This window comes from Aythya marila (assembly GCF_965140915.1).
Source record: "Aythya marila genome assembly, chromosome: 2".
In the NCBI taxonomy this organism is placed as follows: domain Eukaryota; kingdom Metazoa; phylum Chordata; class Aves; order Anseriformes; family Anatidae; genus Aythya; species Aythya marila.
The window spans coordinates 66314248-66337352 of record NC_139043.1 but is presented as its reverse complement, the minus strand read 5'-3'; the positions used below and the strand labels follow the sequence as shown (position 1 = coordinate 66337352).

At 38.0% G+C, this 23105-nt stretch overlaps 1 protein-coding gene across 8 annotated transcripts in view; it reads left to right on the top strand.

The window, feature by feature from the left end:
- The window catches only part of TPPP (tubulin polymerization promoting protein), an 85314-nt gene that overhangs the window by 56607 nt on the left and 5602 nt on the right, over nucleotides 1-23105 (top strand). For 2 of the 8 annotated variants that reach the window (XM_082755228.1, XM_082755227.1), the window contains exons 3-4: nucleotides 110-263; nucleotides 8402-22809. In XM_082755228.1, coding sequence (XP_082611354.1) covers nucleotides 110-263; nucleotides 8402-8596 — 349 coding nt within the window. In that variant the 3' untranslated portion in view covers nucleotides 8597-22809. Of the gene's footprint in view, nucleotides 1-109; nucleotides 264-8401; nucleotides 23100-23105 lie in introns of those variants that run through there. The other 6 variants (XM_082755230.1, XM_082755226.1, XM_082755223.1 and 3 more) reach the window with 6 other exon arrangements.

Here is a 23105-nt window from a genome sequence, read left to right as displayed (position 1 = left end):
TGTTATGGTTTTCTGTTGTTCACTGTGGCAAACTAAAAACTTTCTGCTATTCTTGGAATGCTTGTTGTGCTCTCTTGTAATTTCTTTCAATTTCTGTGTGTTTTGACAGGGGAAAGTCTTCTAGAACTATCACTTTTGACCAGTTTAAAGAAGCTCTTCAGGAACTCTCCAAAAAACGATTTAAAGACAAGAGTGACGAAGAAGCAGTTCAAGAAATATATAAACTAATTGAAGGAAAAGCCCCGGTTATATCTGGAGTAACGGTATGTTACTGGTTGATTTAAAGGATGGATTGTTCTAGCTGTCTTTTGTTCTATCCCAGTGTTGTTACAGTCATCTGCTTCCTTCTACAATCCACAAATCCAAGTAGTATGCTTCCAGGGCTGGAGGCAACAAATGTGCTAAATGAAAGATTATGCAACACCTGAATATTGCACTACTGTGTATGCTTGGGTGGCAGTGACATTGCTTCTCTTGGGAATCATAGTACCACCTAGCAGGGTGGTCAGAAAAAATGAACAAGATAGTGTGTGACTGAAATACAGAAATGTTTATTAAGAGCAGTATACCCAAACAAAAAATAGTGAATTTAGAACTTCATCAAACAGTTCTAAGGTGATGTGTGAAATACCACAAAGACTGAAGTAAAGAAATCTTAAAATCTACTATGTGAATACAAGAAATCTGGAAATAATTATCAAGTAGTCTGATCTTTGGTTTCTGTTTTTTCCAAGTCTGTCAGAACTATAACGTTTGTTTTGTTCTTGGTTTGGTTATTGATTTTGTGTTGTTTTGTTTGTTTTTTAATGTTGGCAGGGTATTACTAAAGTTTATATATGAAAAAGAAGTTATAATGCCTAGCGTATTTAGGTTTGGTCGTCCTTTTCAAATGGGCAGCTCAGACTAGTTTTTACCATGTAGTTCAGTAGTTACTGGAGCATTCAGCATGAACTTAAATACTCTTGTCAATTTAGTTCCTCTGCTTAAAGTTTGTGGTCTCCCTGAGTTTACTCTGTAGAACTGTGAATGAAAATCTAATTTCCAGAAAAGCTAATCTTTCCAGAAATTGGTCTTGCACAAATGAACAGTGGAAAATTCAAGTGGATAAATCTCTTTTGAGTTGTATAGTTTGATAGATTTGTACAAGATTTCATTCTACTGACTCTTGTGCTTTCATTTGAAAGAAGTGGTAGTTTTATTACAGACTTAAAATGATGAGCCGTTCTTTTTGTCCTGTCCATCTGTCCAGGGTTTCTCCCTTAGAATTATGCATATTCTTTTAGGCCTCGCTTCTGATTCCTATATATTTTTGGTATTTCAGCACACAGGTACTGAATTGATCAACAGCTGCTAACAGGGAAAGTCTATATGTGTGAATGGCAGGGTGTTGAGAGCTTTGCAGCTGCATGGAAGTATTGTGTAGGTGCTGCAAATGTATATGAATGTGACAGCAGCACAGGGAGAGTAATAGAGTGGGAATATAAACTCATGGAATCTTTTAGGTTGAAAAAGACCTTCAAGATCAAGTCCAGCTGTCAAACTGATCTAGTGAATCCTATAACTAAACCATGTCCCTTAGTGCCATGTCTGCATGTCCAGGTGTGTCCATGTCCACAAATACCTTCAGTCCTTACCTGAGCAACCCATTCCAATGCTTGACCACCCTCTCCATGAAGAAATTCTCCCTATTTATTTAAACCTCCCCTTGGCACAACTTGAGACCATTTGCTCATGTCCTATCACCTGTCACTTGAGAGAAGGGACCAAAATCATCCTTGCAGCAACCTCCTTTTAAGGAGTAGTAGACAGCAATGACATCGTGTTTTCTAGTCCCTTCACCAATTTCATTGCTCTTCTCTGCACACTCTTGAGCAACTTAGTAACCCTGTAGGGAGGGGCCCAAAACTGAACTCAGTACTCTAGGTGTGGTGACACCAGTGCCACATAGAAAGGAACAATTGCTTCGCTAGTATAATTGGCCACACTATTTCTGATGGAGGTCAGGATGCCATTGGCCTTCTTGGACACTGTTGCATTAAAGGCTAAAGAGGTTTGGCAGGGTCTAAACACCTTGCGTGCCAGCTTGTCCTCAGATACCAAACGGGCTGAAGGCAGCTGGGCTTAGATTCTGAGTGATGCCCAATTCAGCACTAGAGTCCGGTAGCATTCAATATATTGCATTACCAAAATCACAAATGCACAAATAGTGCAATATACCTTCAGTCTAGTAGATTAATGACTGGTGTAGCGTTTTGAAGCAACAGCAATACAGGTTCTTTTAGACTGCTGGTGATAAATACAGTCTGAAAAGCATGTGCAAATACCAAGAATATGACTAACACAACTAACTACATATAAGTTAATTTATGAAACAACTCTATAGAGAATGTTAGGTTTTCTGGGGAAGCACTCAGTATAACCAAGAGTTCAAATCTCACTCAATAGCTCTCCCTATGGGGGGGAAAGAGAGGCTCAGCCTGTCAGCTGATCCCAGAAGTCAGTGATGTCCTCCTGACTTGTCAGCAATGGTGTCTTTCCTAACATTTTTTGTCTCTTGAGCTGTTTTTATACTATTTTCTTATTTTTAGGTGGAGCTTGAGTGACTAGTCATACATACATGTATCTTTGTTATGATTGGTATAAAATTTTCTTTTATTTGCTTTAAAGGTATAAGGTCAGAGAAATTCAGAGTGCATACGCAGTGAGGAGTGGTTGCACTTTGGAGATGGGTAGCCCTTGGGATGGAGGTGTGTTTTGGTGTTATAATGAGATTATAACGAGCAAAGTTCACTCAGAGGACATAATTTATTTATTGGTTTGATCCAGGGCTGGCTGTGAAGTCTATCAGTTCTGTAGTATCCAGTTACCCCCCTCTGCGGTGATATCGCAGAGTCTGGCCCTGGTGTCTCCACTCCATCCCAACGCTCCATGCTATTTCTCTAAGAGTCAGCTTGCCAAGCTCCCCTGGTTTTGTCTAAGGTTATGTTGCCAAGGGGACTAACATGGAACAGATTCCTTGCATATATGCCTCATCTCACCCTGGAAGTTTCTTCAATGCTGAACCTTTTCTTAATGTGGACATACCTTTATTCTCAATAAGCAATTCCATCCACTATGATACTTCAAACCCAGTCATCCTGCCAGTTTTTCAGTAAGTGATCTGGACACCTGTTTAAGCCATGAGCAGCGAGTTTCTCCAGTAGAATACTGTGACAAACAGTGTCAAATGTTTTACTGCAATACAGGTAGACAAAATTTACAGTCTTTCCCTCATTTACTAACTGAGTCATCTTGTCATAGATGTTTTTCACTCGTCTTTCCCAGTTGCTGTTGAATGGCATTTCCCTTTCTTAAAAATGCTGTCATGGAGGCACAAACAATGTTGCTTATTGGCTTGGCTCTGGGCAGCAGCGGGTCCTGTTCAGAGCCTTATCTATCACAGGCCAGCTTCTGGATTCTTCTAACAGAGGCCACCCCTGCAGCCCTGAACTACCAAAACCTTGCTACATAAACCAAATACATTTGTGGTGGTTGTTTTTACCCTGTGTGTACCGAAATACTGGAATAAGTTGCCCAGAGAGGCAATGGAATCTGCATCTTTGGAAGTGTTCAGGAGTTGACTGGAGAAGTATCTGAGCAAGTATCATTAGAGCTTTGCTGTGAGTGAGGGTTTGCGCTGGATACAGGCTCATATGCAAATGTTCCTTCCAACTTGAATCGTTGTGTGAATTTATGAATATGAATAAATCGAGCACTGGGCTGTGCTGTAAGAAATCTGATAGTGATTACCTTGTGGGCACAGAATAGGCCTGACTCTGAGCAGGTATCTTGGCTCTCTATTTTGTTGTTGTTGTTCTGTGAGATCACTTGTTGTCTAAAGCATTAATTGTTCTGTAGATAAACATGAGTAACTTCCCTATTTAGAAAAGGGAAAATCTTTGCATTGATGTCACTACTGAAACTGTACAGTAGAATTTCTGGCAGTGGTCATCAGTGTCAATAGGCTGCATGTGATTATTGATTTATTGTTATTATCAATGGACTACGTATTGCACTTGTATCTAATCTGAACATCCCTGAAAAACTGCTGCTAAAGAAAATTGTATGTAACAATATGGTGGTACAATGCATATAATGCCGCAATAGACTGTGGCAGCAGAAGATACGTACATTATTTCACGTTCCTGCATAGATGATAGAAATTAACAGCTGTTCTGAAGTTAGAGGGGAAATTTTATAGAAACAAGGTATGTGTGCACGTTTGCCTCATAAAATAAGGACATTAGCTAGAAGTTCTCCATCTCTTAAAGCAGACGAATATACTGTTACTGTTGCAATTAGTACATATTTAATCTGCCTATGTGCCTAAAGCTCCTAAAGGAATTAAGATGTTGTTTGCTTAGGTCAAAGGAGAATGTGATTCTTGTGAAGCATGCAGAATTCAATGTAATTTGTCATTGTCCTTCAAGTTTGCTTTTTCTTTTCTCTCTTTTTTTTTTTTTTTAGGTTAATTAATATTATTTTCTAAGCAATGGGCTGACTTAGAAGAGCCCAGTCTTGTGCTTATCTTGAGCTTTAAGAGAACTGTTTTGCAACTGAACTGGAACAAGTCTCATTAGAGACTGGGGAGGAGGATTCACCAAAAGCCCATCTTGGAACAAAAACAAACAAAAACAATGGGAGTCTGTGCTGTTTCATCTTCATCCCCAAACGACTGTAGAGCTCTTTCTCAGAGAAGTGCTGGCACATAGTTTTTGACGTTGTCATAGTAATCAGGCTGCTAGATCCCACAGTTTGTGGATGCTTGGAGTCTTGAAATCGTTGGGAGCTGGAGCTAGAGCTAATATTACAGGGGAGGAAAAATGGTCATGTGTAAATGCTGAGTATGCAACATATGATTTGCTCCTTAAAGTTGGGCACTATACAATCTTACATTGTGGATGCTAGATCTGGGCCAAGCAGGTACTGTTTAACTTACTAATTTGAAATTGTTCCTGGAGGTGATGTCACAAACAAGGTACCTTCCTTAATGAATTTTGGTGCAGTTCTAGTGGGAATACTAATCAGTGGGAAGTTGGGGTTGATCTGTATAGAGTTAGGACTTGTGGTATTAGAACACCCAACTGGTGTTAACTGGGGATTATTCCTTCAAAAGTTCTCACCCTGACTGTATTAAAATGGTGTTACTACTGCCTGGCTCTATTGGAGTTAGTTACCACTTTCTTTTCTTTTTGTGTGCTAAGCAGAAGCAGCACGAGTGAAATCTAAATTTTTTGTTCAAGCTTGATCTGTGTTCCTGACTTCCAGAATTTATTTGTTTTTAACACATATGCATGCTTTCCCATGAATTAAAACAGTGCGCGCACACACACACACACAAATCAAGAAACATTTTTTCTCCCCAGTATGCACTTGCAAACTGGCTCTGTTTTCTTCTAGAACCTCCTCCCCCCCATGCACATTTTGGGGCTCAACAAATCCTCTCAGCTTCTCACTGCACATGCCACATGTTCCAAGCTCCTTACTATCTTAGAAGCTCTTCTCTATAGACACTGACACAAAGGGGTAAAAAGTAGCAAGTTTGTACATGATTGTTTCAAATCAGTAAATCTACGGGTATAAAAACAATTCCTTTTTACTTCCTCTAGCTTTTTCTGAGACCGTGGCCTGTTCTGATCTTCTCAGTGAGGTTTTAGTGTGAGCGGAGATTCAGTTGAAGGGGTGGGGGGGCAGGGCATGCGTATCTTTTCTGACTTCTCTAAGATGTTTCCACCAACCTGGAGGTCAGGTAACCACATCTTTGGGTTGGAGGCCCACAGTTAAGAAGCAACATATCATGTGATTAGTTATGTACTGTTATTTTTATATATATCCATACATATTTATTTATTAAGGAGAGAACAATGTTCCAGGAAAATACCAGTAAAAATACAGGTTTGGTGAATGAACAGGTCCATTGTCAGTAATCTTCCCTTTTATGCTTCTGGCTTGTGTTAATGAAAACAACTGAGTAAATGGGAGAACAGCCAGCCTTGGAGGGCAGAAGTTTTGGTATTTTGGAAAATACCATTGGCTGATTCATCTGGTGTTCCCAACCAGTTTATACATTCATTATATTTAAGTATCTTTTGCAAAGTAAAACTTTTCTCATAATGATAGGTTTAAAAAAAAAAGGGGGGGGGGGTAAAAAGCCGAGTTCATGTGGATCTTCTGTGATATGCACACATTTTGGTTAGCTATATTTCCAGACAGAGAAGAAAAATTAAGGCTTCTGTGAGTTCACAGAAAGGAAAGAAGAAAGTTGCTCCAAGTGGTTTGCTGCCTCTAGAAAAATATAAGTAGGCAGGTATAGCTCAGTCTATAGTAGGTAGATAAGTAGTAGGTATAACTTACCACAGATAGTAAGCAGTCAAGCACTTGGAGATCGGAAGCAGAATTACTGTACGGCAAGAGAGAAAATTTGTCTGTGATGCACTGTTAAAAAGAAGGTGGAGTGCTTACTTGCTTTTAGATGGGAATTGTCCTGATTCAGCTCTTTGTGCAGTTCACAGTATTTCTTCTTGCATTTTTCCTGCTGATGAGTGGTAGTCATCTCTTTCCCTTCCCACTTTTTTTTTTTTTCCTTTTTTTTCCCCCCTGTGAAGTTGGTAATGAACACCTAGGTGGCACAGATGAAGGAGCTCCCAGCTACTGTGTTAAATTGCGTTGCCCTTTTCTCTGTTGACAGTTTAGTCTCTGGTTACAAATATTCAGGATGTTACCAGCAAATAATTAAAACCAACCAAACAAACAACAGGAACAAAAACAACAATGAAAAAAACCTTGCAAAGATTACTAATTGGTACTGTGTCTGAAATCTCCCAGAACATCTTGGCTACATAAACAAATCTATGTGGCAAACTTTTCTAGGGAGAAATGGCATTAGATACTATAAGGGCGTGCTTGAGGGAGCAAATAAAGCCATTCAGTTTCAGTGAAGAATTAAAGAAGGATGATTACAGTTGACAGAGTTAGTGTAGCCTGGTAGACCACTGCAAAAAATGTATCCTGGTTGAGTAAGGAGTAATATTTGCATCTTACCTAACAGTCCTCATTTGAGCATTTTCAGCAGCATTAACCACTCCCAGTGCTCTGATTCTCTTCTATACAGAAGTACTGTTACTGAGTTACTGCTGAGTTACTGGTTATTTTGAAGAGCAATACTGTTTCTTGAATAGCCAGCACTGCCTTTTGCAGCTCTCCCATCAGAGAATTAGTAACTTACCAGGAGTTGAGAAAAGATGTCTGATTTCAAAAAGAAGTGCTGTGGAGGATGTGGCTTCCATGGTGGACAGGCCTCAGTTACAGCATTCATTCCCAGTCTTTTGGTACAGATTCGAGTATGTTTTCCAAGTACAGCATGAAAAGATATTCAGGCTACAGTGTTGTGTAGAAGAGCTTCATGTAACTCTGAAAGCCTGTTTGTTAGGTGTCATTAATAAGTGCTTGTTTAATCCAAAGATGGGTAGAGATGGAATGAAGTTTTTGATGGAAGATGCTTTGGAAAACTTTTTTACTTCACTACAGGGAAGTCATTTTTGTCTCTAAAATACGCCCTAACATATGGTAGCATGCATAATGACACCCAAAGTGCATCAATATTCGTTCATGTCGTCATCATTTCCACTAGGACACAGAAATCTTGTTTTATGTTTTTCTTTTAGTGCCTTTTTTCTCCTGATTTTCAAATGTAAACTTAATTTTTCTCACTCCAATCATGCAGGTTGGCATGTTCCTGTATTGTTCTGTGACATACTGTTTTCATTCCATTTGCATAGTGACATTTTCTTTTTCTCAATGATCGTAAAACTTTAAGTATCCTTATATGACTCAGTAGAAATAATGTAGGAGAAAGTTTTTGCACAAAGTCATAGATGACTAATCTGGTAACACTGAAAGTAACTTTCAATTCTTTTAGTTTTTTACTTCTGTCTTAATTCTAGTGTTTAGAATAAATTTTAGTCTCTCGTACCAAGGAATTCTACTTGTATTGGTTTGCTGGTGGAGCAATTGGAGTAATTGGTTACATTGGTGGAGCTGGGCTTTTATGTTTGGATGTTGAGCTAATAGGTTTTGAACATGACAATTCCTGTCTTTGGTGTTTAAAACTTGATTGTTAATCAGAAGTATCTCATATTGAAAGTCTCTTGAAAAACTTTTTGATATAAGTTGCGCTTTTTTATTCTTGGCTATATTATTATTGTAATTCTATGTAATGGCAAAGAACAAATTTTTCCTTTTGCTGGAAGTGACTAGATATTTACATAGTATCCATCATTAGCATCAGTACCATGTACAATGCCTGTACTGAAAGTAACATTTCTGATGTGTGTTTTTGTGTGTCTTTTCTTTCTTCCAATAGAAAGCCATTTCATCTCCAACTGTATCACGCCTTACAGATACATCAAAATTCACGGGTTCTCACAAAGAGAGGTTTGATCCCAGTGGGAAAGGAAAAGGCAGAGCTGGCCGAGAAGATCTGGTGGATGCTTCAGGATATGTATCTGGCTATAAGCATGCAGGCACATATGATCATAAAGTACAAGGAAGCAAGTAAGACTGAGGGTTTACAACACAGATGGAGAAAGAGAGGGGGAAAGAGAATATATTTTTAAGAATGACATAGATGAATCCTATGTTTCAGTTGTTGTGAATGCTGAGACTATGTTGTCAAGAAGTTTTCAGGAACTGGAACTGATTTCAACATCTGCTGAGCTACTTGCAGCACAATGCCACTTCATTACATTCCTCATGCATACATTGGCAAAAATAACTGTATCAGTTAAAAAAAAAGACATCATTATGTTCAGCGCTTTAGACAAAAAAAGTCAAGAGCTGTTATATTATTCTTCGTCAATTTGAGCAAAAAATTTCAAACATTCCTAAATGTCCTGAGGATGTAGAAGAAAACCTCCTGAAAAGAGGCTCTTTCATAGCAGCATTTCTGAAAAATATCCCATTATTTATGCAGATTGATTTGACTACTGTTTGTGGGCTTTTTCAAAAATGTCTTATGTGCAATCTGGAACTTTCCTTAAAAGATTCAGCAGTGTATTACTGCGGAATAATTAGTTGTAATATACAGGGTGCTACCATGTAAATTTCATACCGCGTTTATGAAAAACTAAATTAAGAAAAAAGATCTATTCTGGGACAATACAAGTTCTAACATATTTATGTCAGCAGAAAAAGGTGGAGAATACCAACCCCTTACTTTCCTCCTGTCTATACTTTTTGCTTTGTTATTGTGTGTACTGTGTAGCATGGTATGCCTAGCTGATTTGTATGAAGCTAATTTACTAACCTGAGAGGTGAGGAACAAGACATTACTAAGAAAGTCTATTAAAGCTTTTTGTAGTCCATTTTCAAGTTTGTACTCCCTCACATTTGAAATGAAGGGGGCATTAAAATAACAATGCTTTAAAATATTGATTTTGACTAAACATTGCAAATCAGTGCTAATAAGTGAATGTTATTATGCACATATCCCATTTAAGCTATAACATATGTAAGGAAGGTTATGACCCCCTTTATTAAGGACATTTAATATTAATATTCATGTAACTAATTGCAACTTGCACAGAAGAATATACTATTATACTTGTGCTACATGTTCCGTTAGTTTTGTTTGAAGCCAAAGGACTTGATTCTCTGTTTAGTTGTCCTGCCTTATTTGGGAGTAATTTTATTGATGGGAATGGCTTTCTGTTGCTATAGAAGAACCAATTCCACATGTTTAAGGTACAGGCAGCTGAATGTGACCTGCCTGTGGCCCAGATCGCCCAAACAGGTTAATAAGAATAAAAGTCACTCTTTTTTATTTTTATTTTTATCTTTATTTTTATTTTATTTTATTTTTTTTGTAATATATATATGTATACATACACACATACATGCACTGGTTAAAAGGGAGAGAAAAGGCTGGTCCACTTTTCCACAAGAGCTGATGAAGTACTCTAATGTATTACTCTGGTCCTATAAATTTATGAAAGACAATTTTTTGAGTGTTTAAATACAGCTCCTAACTGGTTTGCTTTGCTTTCTTTTTAAAAAAGCTCAAGCACTCATTTTAATGTTTGTCTGTGGATAAAGGTTAATAACTTCACTGTTTTCTTCCTAGCATTATCAGCATCAGCATCCCACTCAGAGTACATAAAATTCAGTGAGCTTCATGGTCTGTCACATGCCATGCAGGCTAACAGTCTGTATTTGGCCCATGTCCAAAAACAGAGAGCTGGTTTTCAGTCCTTTCACATTTTGTGTTTTCCTTTTCTGACACTGAATGGCCTTTCTTGTAACTTTGCCTCAAATGACCCTTTAAGCCCATACATCAGCCTGAAACCACAACAATAACACATAAAGGCAAGGATTCATCATGGATTTGAAGATTTTTATTTGTTTGTTTATAACTTGTATTGGTTTTTATTTTGAGGAGGGAGAGAAGTTTACTAAAACTTAGTACATGTTCTTGTCCGGTTTTAAGTATCTCTTTGCTGTGATTAGCTCTGGTTATCTGGGAAGATTTTTGATATATCCAGGGATGCTCAGGATGAGAAGCCTTCATCTTTGTGTGAGTCTCTCCAAGATTTACTCTTTGTTCATGAAGACAAATTTACAGGGAATGAAGGATTATACAATCCTTTCTTGCATTGGTGACCTGTCACACTGAGGCAGCAAGTAGCATGCTGTGATACAAGCAATGGCTAAATTATTCCAGCATGGCAGTAAACTGGCTAACTGCAGAGAACCCTCTTTATGATATATCACTGGTGCCTGTGCACCTGAAGGTTAGTATTTTTTATTTTATTTTATTTTATTTTATTTTATTTTATTTTATTTTATTTTATTTTATTTTATTTTATTTTATTTTATTTTATTTTATTTTATTTTATTTTATTTTATTTTATTTTATTTTATTTTATTTTATTTTATTCTCTTTATAAACAAAATGGCTAAGCCTCCCTTGACAAATCCTTAGCTAAGTTAAAGGCAAGATTAATGTCCCTGTTCTTCCCATTGACTTTAAGACTTGTCTGATAGCTCACTGGTAGCTGAAAAGATCTGGACCCTGCCTGAATGAAAGGTAAAATGAAAGTCCAGTCTAATGAAAAGGTGAATGAAAGTTCAGTCTATTGTAGAGCCCTTCCAACACTTCGTTAATCTTGCCATTTGTTGCTAGCTAGTGGTCTTGTCTGGCATACTAGGGGATGCCTAACCTAAAGTTCCCAAGTGAAGGCTTTCTGAAGTATGCAAATACTGAGTGCAAGTAATGATATAATGGAGTAATGGTATAATGGAGTAATGTTTGGTTAGGAAGTTTTTAAGGTCATATTACGTTTTAAGTTGCTAGTCCACAGCATGAGAGAGATCAGCACACTCATAAGCCAGAAGGCATGCAAAATAATTGTGAATGGGGACAGATCCAGGCTGACGCTGACAAGAAATGGTGAAGAAGAAACTACACCAACTTTGCATTACAGTATGAAACCTGTGCCAGAACTAAAGCACTTTGTACAGACCTGATGCAAAGTTGTATAAAATTTTCAGTGACATAGTAAACGTTGGATCAGGGCCTGAAAAGATGCTTTAGATAGCAATATTTTATTTTGAGGAACATTCTTTGTTTCTTCTTCTACTTTGCAGTTGGATAGTTTAAAAACACAATCATACAAATGCATGAAAAGAAATCATTCTGATATGACAGTGAAAAACGGAAGTTGTGGCTGGAAAGGTAATACTTTGGAAGGATTTTTCCCTTTTACTACACTTGATACGGAAGACATGGAAGATAGAAGTTATGAACAAAAGCACCATATACAGTTTTGTATCAGTGGTTCAGCCACTTACTTAAGCTCTTACTTTCTCACTCATTTCTGTGGGAAATTAAAAGCCTAAATACTAGCTTGTTAACCATAATGTTAATTAATTAATTAAATACTAGCTTGTTAACCATAATGTTAACCATATTTCTAAAAGTTCAGGCCTGTTTGGGAATGAGGCAAAGTGGTGTAACCACTTCTGTTGTTTGTTCACCTGCTGTTCTCAGGAAATCAAGTACAGCTTGTAACTCAGAGATGATGGAAAGGGATATCTTGGGAGGTGGCGTAGAGTATATATACTCATCGTGTATACCACTACTCTACATAAATGGCATGCCTGAAGTGAGGACATGGTGTACCCAATAAGGTTTATACTCATCTCTGGTTTTTGGCCATCTAAACTCATTCCATCAGACTTTCCAGTCTGATTTCTCATCTGCAATGCTCTTGTCTATAAAAACCTATTATTCCTAATTACCTTTGCTTTCAGTGAACATACTGTTGAGGTAAATGTGATCAGAAAGTTCATGTAGCTTTTAGCAATAATTACCTATAAGAACAAACTCAAATTTGTTCTTTTCACTGTTCATTTAAAATTAAACCCTTAAATACTATGATAGTACCCAGTCTTACCTGCATCTCCAGTCTGACTGTTGAACCTTTGCAAGATTGAGGACAAGAAACAAAAATCCTGACTAAGGCAGAAGAATAATCTTATTAAATAAATATATATATATGATTCAAAATGTGCAGAAGAAAAATGGGTTTTATTATTAGTGCTTGTTTAATAAATTTATTACTCTCTGTGCTTTAGTTACTTGTTGAGAGTTTTCCAACAATCATATCTATATGGAAATTTCAGGAAAAAATATTGTCCTGTTCTTCATGGCTATCAAAGCTATCACAATAGTGTTACTGAATAACAGACATTAAATAATATATCTTTTTCAACAGTCCTATATGACCAGTTGTGACTAGTTGTAATAAAGTATTTGGAAGACCAAAAGAAAAGCTGAACATTGGACAATGGACAATGTCTGGCCTGTTTGTGTTTTTGCATGTGTGTGTATGTGTGTTAGGTTTTTAAAAACACACAGTATTTCTTACCAATGACACAAGTATCTTTTTTACTTTAGGGAAAGGAGAGGGAAATTTCCAACCTACTCATATGTCACACTTTGTGTTTTTCATCACTATAGAGACTCTCTTTCAAAGATACTTTGGATTAAAATGTGGTATTTCCCCTGTATTTTACTGACCTTACCTGAATTAAAAATTCCTCTGGCAACTTTTTGAAATTATAGAATTCATGGGTTACCATTTCAGTCATGTTTTTCCTCTGTTGGCTGAGTTAATATCATTTTCATGGCAGATGGAATTTGTTGGTAAGCCAGAACTAAACGGTAAATGACTACTATGGATTTGGCTTGCAGGTGGGATGTATAGAGAGAAAGTGCTTGTGTATCCTTCTCCAAAACCAAAACTTTAAAGTAACTGTAATTTTATTATTTTTTTAAGTGATGTCAGTTAAAATAAACTTTATTTGTGCCTGCTTGTATGATAATTATCAGCTGTTCAAAATATAACCTTACCTTACAGTAATGCATGTATATTGGGGGCATGTGTTTGTCATCCATAAGAATTCTGTTTGCACTCACCAAGTAACAAACCATTTACTTTCATGATAAAATGTAATGTGTTGCACTAGTACATATCCTTTAAACTCTGATTGTTGGCCTTGTGTGTGTGCTAAAATGATTGCACCTTTGTGTATATTTTTTGTACTGTGAATATTATGTTCTGTCTGTTAGTTGGTAGTTGGTAATGTAATACATAGGACTTGTGCTGGTTTGTATGTGTGTGTGTGTGCACATAATTTTTGAATCCAGCTAAGTAATTAAACCATGTAAGTGCTGGCTTAAACCTTAAATCTTAAAAGGCAAAGCTCTAGTCCTGCAGCCTGAGCTATTCAGCATGGCCAGTAGTTGGTAATGCTGCCATTCTACCTCCATAGTACAAAAGTAGAGATCTAGAATTTTCATGTTTTGACACATATGTCTATTCTGTTCCTATTTCTGGAGGAAAACACTCTCCAGTGATTCTAGCATGAATTTATAATGGCAAAAAGAGTTCCTCCTTAGTGAGCAAGTAGAAAAGAAAGAGTCAACAGTTCTGAGTGCTCCCAGGAGATAATTTAAAATTATGCCCTGTGTGGGCCCTGTAATTTATTTTGCCCCAACTTTGTGAAGCAAGTTGACACTTACAATGTATGCACGCAGTTCTTCATCAGTCAGGTAAGTACAAAATCATGGTATACTGGGGGCAAGAACAGGGAACAGGAGACTGTCTTACAATGCCTGTGGACTTTTACAAAATGAAATACCTGAAGCATAATGACAAAATTTCAAACTTGTGTGAAATTCTCAGTTTGGAGTGCATCAACTTGATACATGTGTACCTCCTATACTTGGAGTTTTGCCCATAAAATAGCATTTAGACATTAAGTTATTAATTTTGTGCACCCAAGTGCCCATCTAGCTACCAGATATAAGCTGGAAATGAAGGACTGAGCTATTCCTTTTAAGTGTTCAGAGTCCTAAAACTAGTGAGAGACCTTTAGTTGCATTCCTGCTTGCTCATTAAACTCAAAAACAGTGCTTTGTCTCAACTAAGAATGGTGCCTCAGGAGACTAAAGAATATTGCAGGTAGATGCTCCAAATCTTAACTGTCTGAGCAATTTGTTTTTCCACATACAAATAATTGTTATATGCTTTTTTTTTTAAAAGTATTATTTATTTAATGTTTTTCAGTATATTACCTGAGCTATATTGTTTCAAAATCTGTATAGAGATGGTGGATTTCACAAGTTTTAAGACATAGCTGTTTTCTTATATTTCTCAGAAAACATTTAAATTTAGTTGTTTCATTCAAACTAATTGATCTAATTGATCACCCACTGTAGGTAGACTTTGGCAAGAGCAAACCTGATAATAAACAAAAGGGAAAAAAAAAAAAAAACAAACCAAAACAAACCAAAACAAAACAAAAAACACAAACCAACACGGTGTATTTGCTGAGTATTCTTGAAAGATATTTACAATACTGATTGTCTGAAATGACTTTAAAAAAAAAATCTCCTTTGTAATCATGCGTGTGCAAATGTCCACTACTTTGAGGCATGTGACACTACAGAAGAGATTTTTTGTTTTGTTGGTTTGAGATTCTTCTATACGTTACATTTGCAAATTGACATTGAAGTGCCCCACGCGCAAACCTGACCTGATCTGGAAAAGTATTAAACACCTACCACATTCCATTGCAGGTAACGATACAATTAATTAATTTTCAAATATATTTATAAAGCTTCTCTTTTTGTGAGTAAAGTTCCTGACACTTGAACAAAGTGTTTTTTTGTTGTAAGCAATTGTAGAGGCCTGCAAGATAACCCTCACTAAAGGTAGTTTACCCTTACCTTCAAATATCTTTATGCAATAGTTTTCTATGACTTTACACATTTTTCAGTACAGGTCTCAAACTTGAATAAAGTCACATCCAAGTTAATTAAAAATATAGTCTTAAAAATATACCCATATGCTTCATCCATCTTTACATTTTAATCAGAAGCTATGTTGTTGTTGATCAACACAAAAAAAAATAAAGGTAGAATGACAATCTGCATCCCAACAATCGTGAATCATTTTAAGCTCCAGTTTACATCAGATGAGTTTCTGCATGGTTGCATTTGCTCAAATGTTATTTTTAAACAAAGCAATGAAACAATGCAGCCTGTGATCTGTTGAGTTATGTTAATGCAACAGTAAAATGCCGTGTATCAGTAATATTCATGCTAAATACACACTACTTCTTTACAAAGGCTTTGTGAAAGGGCAGTTAATGTACAAACTATAGAAATCTGTTGGCAAACTACTTTTGTTTGCACTATATTGCATGAAATGGCCAGGTCATCAACAAAAACAAGTTACCAGATGCAATTAGTGTATTTGTCTTTGTGCTGGGCTTAGAATTATCAGCTTTGGCAAACTATTGCAGTACAGATGTCTGTACAATGCTTATAATACAAAGTAATTTGTCTTTATATTCTGTAAATCAGAGAAATAGTTGATGTTGCGTAAGTATATTGATGTTTATTCTTTGCAAGGTTTTATGCATCAGATTCAAATGTTGGAGGAGAAATATATTTATACAGAAGTATAATTTTTGAATCTTCAAAGTTGGTTTTCTTCAGCGATGAACCATTTATTTATGCACATCATGCTTTATTCCTTTGCTAGATTGTTTATCTCTATGTGTTCCAACATACATTTCTTTTTTTGGTTTAGACGGTTTGATTCTTTATTTGGACAAATGTGGGTGTGCATGCTGTCAGGACCTGATCATAAAGTGGAGAGGTGAAAGAAACTGTTTTGTCTTTGATTACCTAGATCACTAAAAAATCTAACTGTTAAATAGTTGATAGGAAGGTGGATCTTGACATAGTCTTCCTTGGAGCACTATCCAGCATGATAAAAACCTTCAGTGAATTTTACTATTTCTTGCTTATTTTGATTTGTCTTTCATCTTGGGCCCCAAAAAACAGGAAGCTGCCGTGTGCTAATAGTTATCTGCAATATTTATAACTGTCAACATTGAAAACATTAATGTTCAGCTGTACTAGCATACTGTGAAATTTTAACACAATTAAAACTTTACAAGATCATTTAACCTTACAAGTTTACTTTTTTCTTACTAATTTATCACAGAACCTTTTTTCATTATCACACATGGACAACTTGAGCATAGAATTTCTTAATCTTAACTGTAATAGGTCAACATATGCTAAGCAAATATTTTTAACCACTTGATGAAGGGGTCACAGAATTACAGAATTAGGGATTGGAAGGAACCTTGAAAGGTCATCTAGTCCAATCTCCCTGCTGGAGCAGGGTCCAGGCACTGTCCAGTGTAAAGAACACTGGGTAAAATTTTATCCCCACTGCAGTCACTGCTGGAATTCTAACTGGCATTAGCAAAAAGGGAGTCACCATTATTAGTTAATAATAAGGGTTAATAGGCCTTGTAAACATGACAAGAAGTTATGGGGGGAGCACAACATTGATTCTCTATTTCCATACCTTTGTTTCTGTTAATTTAAAACTACTACTATACAATCTTTAAAATAAATAAAAGAAACTTGAAAGGAGATCGTATACTACTAGGCTGTACTAGTTTTTTGTTTTGTTTTGTTTTGTTTTTGAGGAAAGGGAAACAAATTTTTATATATATATATATGCAATATATTTTTACACTATTAATGCTAAAAAGTATTAAATGTATCACATTATCAGTATGAGTGTTAATGGCAATGTTCTGGACGTTTTAAACTTTTCAAAGTTGTGTTAAATTCTAAAAAAAACATTAACAATGGAAAAGGTACTTTGTCTACTACGTTATTGTCAAAGTTTAAAGGAAAAAGTTAAAGTACAGCAGTTATTTGATTAGCACTGTAAAAGCTTGGCTTGAAAAGCTATAGTGAAATCTGTATTGTAAACACCATTTTTTAAAGCATAGCTTCTTATAAAGTGTGGTACTGCTGTTGACTGTAAAAATTTGTATGTTTAATTGGCAAAGTAATCAATAAATGTGTTACTACATCAGTTTCTGGTTTCCTCCACGTAAATGGTGTTTGCAGTTAAACTCTGTTGCCAACAATTATTTTACAGTTTAGCTGATAAGCAAATGGCTAATGAATGTATGAATTACATTAAAATGCTCTCTGAAAAGCCCATTCTCTGGCTCTGAACAGAATAGGTTTCTGTTTTACAATTTCTTTTCCTACTTTTGAGTAAAGCTAGCCTTTACCATCATGGCTATACAGCAATCATACTAGAGTTCTCAAAATGTAAAAGTGATCCACCAAATGAAAATTGTCAGCAACTAAACAATTTCTTCTTAGGTAGCTGTGTAACATAGATTGGACTTCAATCTCAAAAGCTTGAGCTCACTCACATTCTGAATGTTCCAACACCTTTCCAGGGACAGAGGTGAGACGGACTGGCCTTTAGTTTCCCGGATCCTCCTTCTTGCCCTTCATGAAGACTGGAGTGACATTGGCTATCCTTGAGTCTTCAAGCACCTCTCCTGTTCTCCAAGACCTTTCAAAGATGATAGAGAGCAGTTCGGCAATCACCTCTGCTAACTCCCTCAGCACACGTGGATGCATCCCATTGGGGCCCATGGATTAATGTGCGTTGATCCCACTCAGATGCTCCTGAACCACTCTCTCATCAACTGGGGGAAGATATCCATTTCCCACACTCTTTCTCTTCCCTCCAGGGTCCAGGAGTCCCGGTGGTAGGGGGGTGTCCTTGAAGCAAAGAAGGCATTCAATATCTCTGCCTTTTCAGCATCCCCTGTTACCAGGACACCTGCCTTGTTCACCAGGGTACCCACATTATTTTTAGTCTTCCTTTTACTGTTTACATACTTGAAAAAACCCTTTTTATTATCCTTTATCTCTTTTGCAAGCTTCATCTCCAGGTGGGCTTTAGCCTTCCTCATTGTGTCCCTGCAAACACTCCTATACTCCCAGGAGGACAGGCCCTTTTTCCACATTTCATAGTCCTTCCTCTTCTTTTGATCTTGTCGATGAGCTCCTTGCTCATCCATGCAGGTCTCCTGCCCGCCCTTCCCTGATTTCCTACTCTTAGGGATGCACCGATCCTGAGCTTGGAAGAAGTGCTGTTTAAATGTTGCCCAGCTCTCAAAAGCACCCTTGCTTTCTAACAATCGAGCCCATGAGATACCCTTAAGTAGATCCTGGAAGAGGCTGAAGTTGGCTCTCCAAAAATCTAGGGTAGCTATCCTACTTTTTGACTTACTTCTTCCACCAAGTTCCATCTTGAACTCCACCGTCTCATGGTCGCTGCATCCCAAGCTGCCCCCAACCGTCACATTGCTAACAAGCCCATCCCTGTCGGTAAGAGCAAGGTCCAGAAACACCCCCCGCCTCATCAGCTCCTCCATCACCTGTGTCAGAAAATTATCTTCGGTTATCTTCAGCGCATTGAAGGAACCGTTTGGACTGCGTGTGCTTGACCAAGTTGGTTACCCAACAGATGTCTGGATAATTGAAGTCACCTATGAGAACCAGTACCTAGGATCACAAGGCTACTTCCATCTGCTTGTGGAAGGCCTCGTTGACCTCCTCCTGATGTGGTGACCTGTACTACACCCCCACAACAGTATCACCCATACCAGCCCGCCCCTTAATTCTCACCCACAAGCTCTCCACTCCTTCTTCACTGTCCCCCAGGTGGAGCTGGGTACATTCTAGTTGCTCCCTCACATAAAGGGCATCTCCTCCCCCTCACTTCCCCAGACTGTCTTTCCTAAAAAGGACATAGCCCTCCATGAGAGTGTTCCAGTCATGTGCACTGTCTCACCAACGTGTTTTCAGGTATTTGGTGACAATACACATTTTCATGTGGGTTCAGGCATCTTGTGATGAAATGCATTTTCACATTTTCAGTCATATCATGACAACACGCGTGTTAATGCATGCTCTCATGTCTTGTGACAAAAAATATTTTCAAGCATCTTCAGGCATTTTGTTACTACATGCATGGTCACGCATGGTCATCCATAATCACGTGTTGTGACAAAACACATTTTCACACACTTTCAGGCATAGGATGAAAACATGCGCGTTCATGTGCGTTCACCCGTGCTTAGCTATGTTGTGAAGAAACACATTTAAATGCATTTTCAGGAATTTGGTGACAACGTGTGTGTTCACCTGTGTTGTTACAAAAAGCATTTACAAGCGTTTTTGGTTGTAAGGTGACATCATGGCATGGTCACAAGTGCTAATGTGTTTGGTGAGAAAATTCATTTCCACACATTCTTTAGGTGTTCATGTGTGTTCATGCCTCCAGATACAAAACGCATTTTCAGGTGTTTTCAGGTATTGGGTGACAACACGCATGTTCACGTGTTTGGTGACAAAACCATGTCTTTCAGGTATTGGCTGACAACATGCGTGTTCACATATGTGGTGACAAAACATATTTCCACACGTTTTTCAGGTATTGGTTGACAAAATGCATGTTCGTGTACTTGGTGATGAAAGGCATTTCCACAAGCACTTCGGGTATTGGGTGGCAACACGCGTCTTCACACGTGTTCACGTGTTTCATGACAAAATTAATTTCCATGTGCTTTTCAGTTATTGGGTGACAACACGTGTGGTCACATGCTTGGTGAGGAAACGCATTTCCATGCGCTTGTCAGGTATTGGGTATCAACACACTTCTTCACGTGTGTTCACGTGCGTGGTGACATATTTCCAAGTGTTTTTCAGGTATTGGTTGACAACATGTGTGTTCAGGCATCTTCACGTGTTGTAGAAACGCATTTACACATGTTTTGCAGGTATTGCGTGACAACACCCGTGTTTACGTGTGTTCAGCTGCGCTATGATGAACCCCATTGCGAAGCATTTTCAGTAATTGTTGGCCACACACGTATTCACCCGTGTTCAGGTATGTTATGAAGAAATGCATTTGAATGCGTGTTCAGGCACTTGGGGACAACACACGTGTTCAAGTATTTGGTGACGAAACGCATTTTCACGCACTTTCAGACATTTGGTGACAACATGTGTTCACGTGTGGAGATGAAAGGCATTTCTAAGCGTTTTCGGTCATACAGTTACAATACTTGCGCTCAAAAATGTTCACGTTTGTGGTGACAAAATGCATTTTATGCCAGCTTAGCTATTGTGATTAATCACATTTTCACATTTTTTAGTGATTTTGCTTCAAAACATGTGTTCATGCATATTCAACCATGTTCAGACGAAATGCATTTCAAGCACTTTCTGTCATATGCTGACAACACGTGTTCAGACGTGTTGACGAAATGCATTTAACCTCCTGTTCAGGAACATTGTGACGAAAAGCATCCTCGGGTGTTTTCAGGTATTGGGTGACAACACGTGTTCATGTGTCTGGTGATGAAAGGCATTTCCATGCGTTTTTCAGAAATTGGGTGACAAAACACGTGTCCATGCATATTCACGTTTGTTGCGGAAACACATTTCCATATGTTTTTCAGGTACTGGGAGACAACACGCGTGTTCAAGCATGTTAATGTGTCTGTTAACTAAAGGCATTTCCACATGTTTTTCAGGTATTGGGTGATAATATGTGTGTTCATGTGTTTAGTAACGAATTGCATCTCCAGGTGTTTTTCAGGTATTGGCAGACAACGTGCATTTTCACATGTTCGGTGAGGAAACGCTATTCCACGTGTTTTTCAGGTATTGGGTGACACCACACATGTTCAGGCATGTTCACGTGTCTGGTGACAAAACACATTTCCACGTGCTTTTCAGGTATTGGGTGACAACATGCGTCTTCACTTGTGTGGTGACAAAACATATTTCCACGTGTTTTTTAGGTATTGGTTGACAAAACACATGTTCGTGTGTTTGGTGATGAAATGCATTTCCACAAGCACTTCAGGTATTGTGTGACAACATGTGTGTTCACATGTTTGCTGACAAAACACATTTCCACGTTTTTTCCAGGTGTTGGGTGACAACATGTGTGTTTACGTGTTTGATGACTAAAATGCATTTCCACATGTTTTTCAGGTATTGGTTGACAAAACGCGTGTTCGTGTGTTTGGTGATGAAATGCATTTCCACAAGCACTTCGAGTATTGGGTGACAACACGCGTCTTCACGAGTGTTCACGTATTTGCTGACAAAACACATTTCTACCTGCTTTTCAGGTATTGGGTGACAACACACGTCTTCATGCATGTTCATGCGCTTGCTGAGGAAACATATTTCCATGTGTCTTTCAGGTACTGAGTGACAACGCGTGTGTTCTTGCTTTTCATAATGAAACGCATTTCCACGTGTTTTCTGGTATTGGTTGACAACACGCGTGTTCATGTGTTTGGTGATGAAAGGCATTTCCACACATTTTTCAGAAATTGGGTGACAACACGTGTCCATGCATATTCACGTTTGTTGCGGAAACGCATTTCCACATGTTTTTCAGGTACTGGGAGACAACACGCGTGTTCATGCATGTTCGCGTGTTTGGTGACATAATGCATTTTTGTGTTTTTCAGGTATTGGGAGACAACACACCTGTTCACAGATGCGCATTTGTTCAGTAACGAAACGAATTTCCATGCGCTTTACAGATATTGGTTGACAAGACACGTGTTCATGTTTATTGATGACATGCATTTCCATGTGCTTTTCAGGTATTGAGAGACAGCATGCCTGTTCACACATGTTCAGGTGTTTGTTAACTGAATGCATTTCCATGTGTTATTCAGGTATTGGGTGACAACACGTGTGTCCATCTGTTTAGTGATGAAATTTATTTCCATGTGTTTTTCAGGTATTCGGTGACAACACGCGTCTTCACTTGTATTCATGCTTTCTGAGGAAACGCATACCCACGTGTCTTTCAGGTATTGGCTGACAACATGCATGTTCACTTGCTTGTTGACGAAACGCATTTGCACGTGTTTTCCAGGTATTGGGTGACAACACTCCTGTTCCTACATGTTCACGTGTTTCATGACAAAATTAATTTCCATGTGCTTTTCAGTTATTGGGTGACAACACGTGTGGTCACATGCTTGGTGAGGAAACGCATTTCCATGCGCTTGTCAGGTATTGGGTATCAACACACTTCTTCACGTGTGTTCACGTGCGTGGTGACATATTTCCAAGTGTTTTTCAGGTATTGGTTGACAACATGTGTGTTCAGGCATCTTCACGTGTTGTAGAAACGCATTTACACATGTTTTGCAGGTATTGCGTGACAACACCCGTGTTTACGTGTGTTCAGCTGCGCTATGATGAACCCCATTGCGAAGCATTTTCAGTAATTGTTGGCCACACACGTATTCACCCGTGTTCAGGTATGTTATGAAGAAATGCATTTGAATGCGTGTTCAGGCACTTGGGGACAACACACGTGTTCAAGTATTTGGTGACGAAACGCATTTTCACGCACTTTCAGGCATTTGGTGACAACACATGTGTTCACGTGTCTGGTGATGAAAGGCATTTCCACACGTTTTTCAGAAATTGGGTGACAACACGCATGTCCATGCATATTCACATTTGTTGCGGAAACACATTTCCACGTGTTTTTCAGGTACTGGGAGACAACACGCATGTTCAAGCATGTTCATGTGTTTGTTAACTAAAGGCA